Source organism: Camelus dromedarius, chromosome 12, assembly GCF_036321535.1.
Source record: "Camelus dromedarius isolate mCamDro1 chromosome 12, mCamDro1.pat, whole genome shotgun sequence".
NCBI lineage: Eukaryota > Metazoa > Chordata > Mammalia > Artiodactyla > Camelidae > Camelus > Camelus dromedarius.
In genome coordinates, this window is record NC_087447.1 from 45,341,865 (window position 1) to 45,351,831 (window position 9,967).

The 9,967-nt window shown below is 39.2% G+C and overlaps 1 protein-coding gene and 1 pseudogene across 1 annotated transcript; both read right to left on the minus strand.

Annotated features, from left to right (window-relative positions):
• Nucleotides 1-585: 585 nt before the first annotated feature.
• On the minus strand, nucleotides 586-1,525 carry LOC105097948 (olfactory receptor 51B6-like; annotated as a pseudogene).
• Nucleotides 1,526-7,488: 5,963 nt separating this feature from the next.
• On the minus strand, nucleotides 7,489-8,416 carry LOC105097949 (olfactory receptor 51B6-like). Its single transcript, XM_010990583.3, is given in 2 exon segments — nucleotides 7,489-8,143; nucleotides 8,145-8,416. Coding segments are annotated over 2 exon segments (927 nt in total).
• Nucleotides 8,417-9,967: the final 1,551 nt, after the last annotated feature.

Consider the following 9,967-nt stretch of genomic DNA (forward strand, 5'->3'; position numbering starts at 1 on the left):
AATATTCCAGAAAAGGCAACCAACTTTGCACAAGGAACAAAAGAAGTGAAAGTCATTGGTTGTGGGAACATCCAGTCCTTAAGGAAAAGACAACTGTAGATGGAATCTGCTGTAAATTTTTTGGACCATGCCACAGGACATCAGAGCTGCTGTTAGTAGGATAAGAGTATTTGAGTACAAAATGAGTATCAGTTGAGCACATGCTAAGCACCTTGCACTGTGTTTAAGTTTTTACACAGCTTACTATACTTCACCCTCATAAAAAAGGGAGCAGCAGAAGAAAGAGTTGTGTCTGAAAGATATTTTTTTGACAGCTGTCCATCTATTTTAATATATTTCTTAGAAACTTGTGCCAGTCAAATTATCCTTATGTTTATAATCTCTTAGTCCTTTCCCAGATAGGAAAGTGTAAATGTCACGTTTTTTTTTTAATTTAAAAAAATTTTTAATTTTTTGGGGGGGTAGGTAATAAGGTTTTTTAAAATTTATTTTTATTTTAATGGGGGTACTGGGGATTGAACTCAGGACCTGGTGCATGCTAAGAACACATTCTACTACTGAGCTCTACCCTCTCCCCTGTAAATGTCATGTTTTTGATGATGGCAGAGAGAATAACTGGAGTATGCTACTGCGAATCTGCTTAGTTTTAATGCTTTAGATGACAGGATTCATAAAAGGGGGGGAAAACAAATAGATGTAGCTCATTGTGATGTGTACCAGATGAGGGGCTTTCTTCCCAAATCTGTGGATGAATGTCAAACCAACCACAGTCACATAGAAGACCAAGATGTAGCAGATGAGGGAGACACAAGTGTTGAGGGCTTTGGCCCTCTCCTCTCCAAAAGCAACGCTCACAACAGTCTTGAGAGTCATAATATTGGAGCAAAAGATTGTCAGACAGTCCAGTAGGGCCATAGAAAATATCACCACAATAGGATACAGATGATTGAAGGTGATGTCAGCACAGGAGTTTTATAACATCCTGATGGAGGCAGAATGCATGAGAGAGGACATGAGATCTGCAACAGGAAAACCAATAGAGAGGCAATATTGGGGGCAAGATGAGAACAAATCCCCTCATAAAAATGCCCACCCCAATCTTTATCACTTGAGTGTTGGTAAGAATGGAAGTGCATCTCAGAGGGCTGCGCATGGCAATGAACCGATCATAGGCCGTGGCAAGCAAAATTCCAGACTCTGTGATGGAGAGACTATGGATGAAGTAGGCTTGAAGAAAGCAGGCTCCATGGCTCATTTCTCTGTGACTCATCCACACCATGCACAGCACAGTAGGCATGGTAATCAGGGTCATCCCAAGGCCTGCGGCTGCCAGCATGGCTAAGAAATAGTACCTAGGCTCCTGAAGGCTATGGTCATTTCTGAAGAGAAATATGAGAATGCTGTTGCCAAGAAGGATGGAGATGTAGACTACAGATAATGGGATGGAGATCCAGTGGTAGGCCTTTTCCAGGCCCACAAATCCAGTCAGCAGGAAGGGTGAGACACTCGTGTTGAGTCCCATGATGGGCACTATAATAGGATAAGGCTTCTCTTAAGGAAACCCTATGTATAGGTCTGTAGGTCTTCAAAAATTTTCCTTTAGTGACTTCTTTTTTTCTGAGTGTAGAGCTTCCCTGAACTGCAGTGACACCAAAGAAATAAAGCATCCATTCTTGGGAGAGTCTCAGAGATGGAAAGAAGTAACAATAATAGGAACAACAACTATAAATTTAGTACCTAGTAAATCTGCCAGGCAACATACTAGGCATGGAGGATACAGTCATGAGTGTGCACAACAGAGTGGGTTCTTGTTCTTGTGAACCTTAAAGCTTTAAATAGCTTCAAGGAATAAAAGAGAAATAACACTGATATAAAATAAAATTATGATAGAAGACTTACAGTATTCTACAGGAGCATATAAATAACTTATTTTAATAAATCTGGCAAGGTTTGGGAACAGTCAAGGAAGGCTTCCTCAGGGTAATATCTGATAGATGTGTGGGAATCAATCGTGTAAAGAAAGGGAAATATTTGTTTTTTTCAGAATTTTCTCAGAAGAGAAATTTCTAAGGCAAGAATGAATTGAAAAAATAATGGATATTCAATACAGTTATAAAAATGCAGGTGAGAGCAACAAATGATTAGACTGCCGAGGTTTGATTTGTTTGAAAAGTCATACAAGAGGGCTAATGTGATAGCTTGTTACCACAGGTAAGGCTCTAAAATCGTTAACCATCTGCGCTTTGTAAATACATTTATCAGTGTTGGGATAAACTAGGACATGAGAAATGCCAATATATCATCATAGACATTAAGGAGAATTTTCTAGAGTGAGTTTATAACATATATGTATAACTCCTCTAAGACCTCTAGACTTTGACTTTTAGAAAACTCCTTAGTTGAGGTCCCAGCTCCTCCAATTTTTAACCATGTAATTTTGGGCAAATCCTTTGGACTCTCTCAGCTTACAATCCTCAGCTGGAAATAAATGAGACTAGCCAACTTCGTCTTGTCCTGTGAGGAGTAAATGCAATATCATTTCAGAGTTGGTCACTGGCAACACACTGTGCATTTGTAAGGGGTTGGGTTACATTTATTGTAAAGGGCCATTCTGATTCTGTCTGGCAGAGACAGGTGGGAAGCCATCACACTCAGATATGTTGACTCATTCTGATTTATTCAAAATATTTAGTGGAGAAGAGGTTTAGGATAGTGGGGTTTTAAGAAGGCTTGGGGTGATAGTGACTGAAGCAAATAGCTAGGATTAGTGAAAGGTTACTGGTGTCTGTTGTGGGGTGGGGAGAAATGAGAAGAGGGGGGCACTTTGGTGAGCACAGACCAGACCATCTTGAGGCTTGGGCTGCCTATGAGGTTGGGGGCGGGGGCAAACTTGACCTTGGTAGAATTCAGAAGAGAATCAAAAGTATAAAACAGAAACAGAAACAAAACAAAGCAAAATAACAACAGGAAGAAACAATATTTTGGCAGGGATGGGTCTCCCTGAGTTGCCTATTTGCACACGTCTAGTCAGTGTTGTTTCCTATGCCAGGCTGAGGCAGGGGGAAACAGAGAGGGAAGACAGAGATAGAGAGAATAATTGCTTCTTATTACACAACAAACATGGTCTACATGTGTTGCATATGCCCCCTTACTTTTAACAGAATGCCCACAGAAGTCTTATTTTCCCCATTTTTAAATAACTGATCTGGAAAATGATTAAAAGCACTTCAAAAGGTCAAAATGCAAGGAAACAGTGGAGTTGTTCTTTTTCTGTACGACATTAGACAAGAGGAATTCCAGAAATTTATAATCTGTTCAGTAGTATCTGTGAGAAAATCAGCTTTTTTACCCTCCTCAATTCATTGTGCTAAGCTTTGGGTTTACAAAGGAACAGATAGTAAAACATTATCCCTGGAGTCAAAGGATTTCATTTATAGTGGAGTAACATATATAAATGTAAAGTTAGAAAATATTCTGCTAGATAAAGAAAAGATAATAAGTGTAATAAATACAAAGTGAAATTTGAGTTAAGAGGAAGAAGCATCTGAATCTTCTGGGGAGACTTTCACATAGGATGTGCTCTAAGAGGTGAATCTGGAAGGCAAAAGGAGATTCCATGACAAATGCAGAGAACAAGGGAGAAGAGGGTGATTCATATTCTAGGCTTAGGAAAGAGCATGTTTGAAGGCAGAAAAAAATGTAAGAAAGGCTAAATGTATTGGAAAGCAACAGGATATATGCTATTGGGTAATTGGGAAAACTAGATGAGATTCAGTAGTTGTGGTCTTGGTGACAGGAAATTGAGAGGTGCCTTCTCTTTCCTACAGCCTGTTTCATGAACAGTGTTAATCATTATTTGCTCAATAAAAAAAAAGTCTTAATATGTCATCTTTCTGTGTTCACACTCAAGGACTAAGCATCTCTGCTTGGTTCAATCAAGTAATGAGCATACTTTGTGGAGCTGGGTGGCGATAATGTGTGTGTGTGTGTGTGTCTGTGTATGTGTGTGGGTGTGGGTGGGTGTATCAAGAGGCTAGGGATTGGAGGAACAGTTAATTGGTGATTATAGTCATGTACTCAATGACATAGTTTGAAACAAAGTCCCATAATTCTAAGACTGTTGACTTATAACCTTGAAAACTATATCCATCAACTCAAAGGAGGGTCCTTCTCTGGGAAGCCCTTGATCTTATATTGATGGAAAATCTATTTCTCCAAACTAAACATTCTGTTCCAGAAACTTGCAGTCTTCAGGAGAGACTCTGAGCCTCTCTTCCTCTAAAATTCTTCTCAAGGAGAAACACCAGCCAGACATTTATGTGACAAACTTTACAACATTTGCCTTTCCTTGGGCTCTTTTTCCCACTTGTTTTCAATCTTCATTCCCCCAATCCTTGTTTGCCTTTTAATTTTTCTTCTTATCTTCTGCATTTCTGACCTCAACTCTGCTCTCTGACTAGGTAATCTATAACTAACAGTGCTATCTATCCTGATGGATAGTATCCAGTAGACCTCACTTAATCACCGAATTCTCATTAGAAGTTTCAGTACATAATGTTTGTTCTTTTCCAAATCCATGGATTGATTATTTGACCTACAGTTACACTAAATTCTTGACCTTCTTACTAGTGACTGTTGGCTCTGAATGGTCTTCTATCCAAAGCATCCAGCAGAGTTTTCACTTAGGTAGCGTCCCTTGCTGGTAAAAATGGTGACCACCTTCCCCTCCCTCCTCCAACCCAACACCAGGTCCACTCCCTCTCTGTGTGGGTTTTGAGATGCTCAAAATCTGCAGTGCCTATACTTCAACATGGAAGACAATGAACAAAGAAATTCTCCTCTGCCTTTGGTTTTCAGGATTTGTACATTTATTTCCTGATGGATCCTGGGCTCACCTCTGGAAATACATAGAAATTTAAAGCATGTTTAATGTCAAATCCCTCAAAGTGTGTCTTTGCCCTAATCTGAGAATGGTCTACTTGACAATGTTTTCTTTCTGTTCTATACTGTTGGTCATCATAGTGCCTCCTCTCCATAGCCTGATTTAGGCTCTTGGGGAGTAAAATCCTGGTGGAACATGCAGGAGCAAAGAGGAAGCTGGTTCAAACAGCTGAAGAGAGAAAGAAAGGGAACAACAGCTAATCCATCCCAGAGTCCTGAACCACACCAGAGATATCTGCCGCTATTCCCACAGATGTTCTGCCTTTCTCTTCCCCATCCACCTAGTAGGGAGGGGAAGGCAGATTTTAAGCATTTTCCTGTTGCAAAAAAATATGAAGAAGAGATTACTCAGAAGACAATTTTTAGGGGAAGCTTTGGGGATATGTTCCTATATCCCATTACCTCTTGACTGACATACTGCCACCTTCCTCTGTAAGTTCCAATAAACCAACTCTCTACACCTCAACCTACCCTGCCATGCCCTGTTATTTACACTTAGCCCTCCAGGACAAGACACACTGGAGCCACTTACTGACCTGTTCATCAGTCCTTTGCTCATCGGTTCCATAGGTGTGACTCTAGCCTGAGCCTGGCCAAGGTCTTACTTTCAAGATCACCTCTTTAGATCATACCCAGAAGCCAAGCTTCAAGAAGCATTTGTTTCAGCAGGTCCTCGCCAAGGCCCTTTTCTGCCTCCTCCCTCCTTCTTTCTTCTCATAGCCTTGGGGATTTGAAGCTTTGGTACAGTGGTCCCCCACGTTCTCACCCTATGTTCTGGTTTGGGCACTAGTCTTGTCACCAGAAAGATGACTAATTTTAAGTATCACATAGAAGCAAGAAAGAAAAGGCTAGTAGGATGGCCTTTTTGAGAACTCCCAGAAATTTACCTCTACATTAAGGTATGTGTGACTACAAGTATCCGAGCAGGACATTAAATTGATCTATCAAGAAACTCTACACCCAATCTCTTTTGACTTTACTCTTGAGATGCCACTGCAACCCCAGAGCTTTGCTCTGTTTCATAGGAAAAACTGAACTTCCCAGTCATTTATTTCTTATGAGCTCTTTCTCTAATGTCTCTATCGTCTCTCTGCAAGATAAGGAAGGACAGAAAGAGAGAGGAGAGAAATTTTAGGGGTTGCAATCAAATGTACCCATTTGAAGACTTTAGAAAACATGTTGTTATTCTAATACCATTTATATTAGTCTACTGTGGCAAGCCCTAGGATTACTGGCCTAAAGATAAAAATCAAGAAAATTTTCCTTTGATTTAGCTTAGATCTCCCTTAATTCAGTCCCAAGAGCATGAGCAAGGGATGGACTCCTACTGAAAGACTGGTGACCTTATATTTTTGAAGGTATTAAATGAGAATACAATGGAAGATGTCCAACTACTTGAAGGTATTACAGGGCATAGTAACAAGACACTCAGAAGTTACACATATTTAGAGATAGAAAACCAAGAGACACACACACAGATATGAGTCACTTTAAGTTTCATTCATTTTAATCAAAACTATATTTTACTAAAGATGATGCATGTGGTAGTTTCTATAATACAGTAGGGAACAGACCTATGTTATCATTATTCCCCTGAAATACACAGTCTAGAAGCTATGAAAGAAAAAATATAAATGTCATACTTAATTACAGACATACAGCTGAGTTGAGTAGAAATTAATTAATTAATTAATTAATTATCAAACAAATAGTCCCTTGAGCTGATCTGATAAAGATCATTTATTAGCCTGGAAGTTGCTAAAGATCTTGTTTCAAGTTTGTTTTCTCCATATTAGGACTAACTCATCAAGACAATGATCATCTGGATGAGGAATTATATTTCTATTTAGTAGTAGTTGTAGTAAAAATAACAGCATAGATATAATTATATCTGTTATATTACTTACATATATTTTAATGAAAAATAATATTATTTAATAAATGTTTATCAAAATTTTAACTGAACAGATTTAGATATACTTAAATGTACTTTCTCCAGAGTTGTCATATTGAACTGAGAACAGGGTAAGGCTCATTGCTTTACTTAGTGCAGTTTTCTAGAAACAGCAATTAGCTCCATATAAGCAAAAAATAAAAACAAAAACAAAACTGGATACAAGTCTGAAGACAAGAGTGTGCTATTTTTAGGTATATCAAAGCCAATACATGCAGAACATAGTGAAAAAACAATGAGCTTTGACTTAAATACTGGTGACCCTTACCATAAATCCAAGAATCATATAATAGGCACCAGAGGCTCACCAAACAGGGTGATTACCTGGGAAAACAGCAAACACTTGGACACGAGATTAGTGTTGTATATATATTATGTAATATACAACTCAGCTACAAATGGGCAGAGTGAGATGATGTTCTATTATTGTATTATTTTAATTTCTTTTTATTTTGGGGGGAGGAGGAGATGATGTTCTAAATAGCACAAATGTTGGCTTCCATTAACATGGCTTTCCCTAGTTGCTCCCACCAACAGAGCTGTCAGCTTGTCCAGGTTCCCTGAATTATTCTTCAGAGAGCAGTGAGTCAAAGTTATGCTCTAGAATGAGGCAGAGAAAAGAAGCGAATTATACCACTCTGGATCTGCTTGGTTTTAATGCTATAGATGACAGGGTTCATGAAAGGGGGAAAAAGGAAGTAGACATAGCTCATCGTGATGTGGACCACATGAGGAGCATGTCTTCCAAACCTATGGATGAATGTCAGACCAACCACAGTGACATAGAAAACCAGGATGCAGCAGATGTGGGAGACACATGTGTTGAGGGCTTTGGCCCTTTCTCCAGAAGTGATGCTCATGACAGTCTTGAGGATCAAAGTGTAGGAGAAAAAGATGATGAGGAAGTCCAACAAGACCATTGCAAATACAACCACAACTGGATAGAGACGATTGAAAGTAATATTAGCACAGGCTAACTTGATGACATCCTGGTGTAGACAGAAAGCATGGGAGAGTACCCGGGATCGACAATAGGGAAACCAGGGAAGGCAAAGAATTATTGGCATAATTGACAGACCGGCCCTTGTCAATACCCCCATCCCAATCTTTATTACCTTGGTGTTGGTAAGGATTGAAGAATATCTCAAGGGGTTGCAGATGGCAATAAAACGGTCATAGGCCATGGCAAGCAAAATACCAGATCCTGCTATAGAAAGAGTATGAATAAAGTAGGCCTGAAAGAAGCAGGCCAATCTCCCTGTGATTCAACCACAGGACCCCCAGAACTGTGGGCATCGTGGTCAATGTCACTCCAAGGTCAGTGGCTGCCAACATAGCTAAGAAATAGTACATGGGCTCATGGAGGTTATAATTATTCCTGATGAGAAAGAGAAGGGTGCCATCACCAAGAAGTATGGAGATGTAAACCACCAATAATGGGATGGAGATCCAGTGATGTGCCTTCTCCATGCCTGGGAAACCAGTCAGGAGAAATGGGGAAGCAGTGGTGTTGAGCCACATTGCAGGCCTTGCAGAGAGGAAAATATTCCCTTCAGGTCATGCAATAGGGTCTCTAGTCCTGTAGAAGTTGCTTCTGAGTGTGCTACCTGTTCATAAGATGTTTATCAGTCTTGACTTCCAGTGACAGCAAAGATGGTAATTTAGTCATTCCCTGGAGATTTCTTGGCACGGGAGAATACAATGTATATGGAAAAACTCAATGTATTATTCCGAGTTGATTATATATAAGGCTTTGAACAATATATACTAGGGACACAACAATATATGCAGAATAGACCTGGTTGATGTTCTTAGAAATTATATAACCAAAAAAAAAAAAAAGACAAAATCAACAAAGAAAGCACTATATTTGAATAGCACCCTATTAACACGGCAACTTACAGGGTGTTTTTCATGGTGCTCCTTATCTTGACTGCTGATATCGAGGGCAGATGTAAAGGTTTCCCAGCAAGTATGAAACCTAAAAGATCAATGGAAAATTGATTCTAAGCTGTGTTGGAAGAGCAAGTATGAACATCCTACGGCAAAACAAAGAAACAGTTAATAAATAAATAAGCAAATAAATAAAATAAAATAGACAGTTGATTTGAGGGAATAACTAATATTAACTCAGTATGCCTGGGGGGAAAATTCAGTTGATAAACCTCTGGAGACTTTGGGGAAACTACAAAAAATGGTAAGAGTTCATTATAGGTGTTCATCTCCAAAACACATACACCTGGAAATCCATGTTGCCTAGCATCTGAATACCTTAGCTACTGATGTGCTGTGTCTCAAAGAATTCAAAATTTCATAATATGGATTCGAAACTTTTCCTTAAAAGGTAGATTTTATGATTAACATTTGAGAGCACTAGTTTTCAACAGTACAACACAAACTACTGTTGGCATATCACCTATTTGGAGATATAAGGATAGAAATTGGTTATTTAGGAAAGTTCAAGGAGAATATTTTTTGAAAGCTGCAGAGTCTGATGAGATTTAACAAAAGTGAGAAGTCTCTGTGACATTCAAACGTTAAGGTATCATCTAGTGCCGGCAGCCAATCTCTAGGAGCATAAAAATTGTGCCTTGGTGGCATCAGCCGAAGAGAAATGGGGCCACTTTCTATTACGGTTTGTATGGACTATCCATCTCACATGCTTTGAAAAGAATATCTTGGTGTGAATTTAATGCATGACTCCTAGGACCCTTTTCCACTACAAGAAAAAAAAAAATGTCTGCAAGATTACTGGGCCTTCATCTTCAGAAGAATTTTGTTCAAATGCCAGCTCTGCTACTTAGTAACAACAATGATACTGGGGAAGTCACTTAACCGTGGGCTTTGGTTTTATTATATTTAAATGGTACTAGTATTTGCCTTGGCCAGTCATGCTCTTCACACAGGGTGTGAGAATAGAATGGCGTTTCCAACAGGAAAGTGTTTTGCAAGGGTTAAATTATTCTTCACTTTCCAAGTTTTGTTACTATTACTGAGAAGAGACTCCTTTCTCTCTGTCTGGTGGGTATACACCAGTGTTATTCATTCACCCTGAGATGTGTCAGGTGTTCT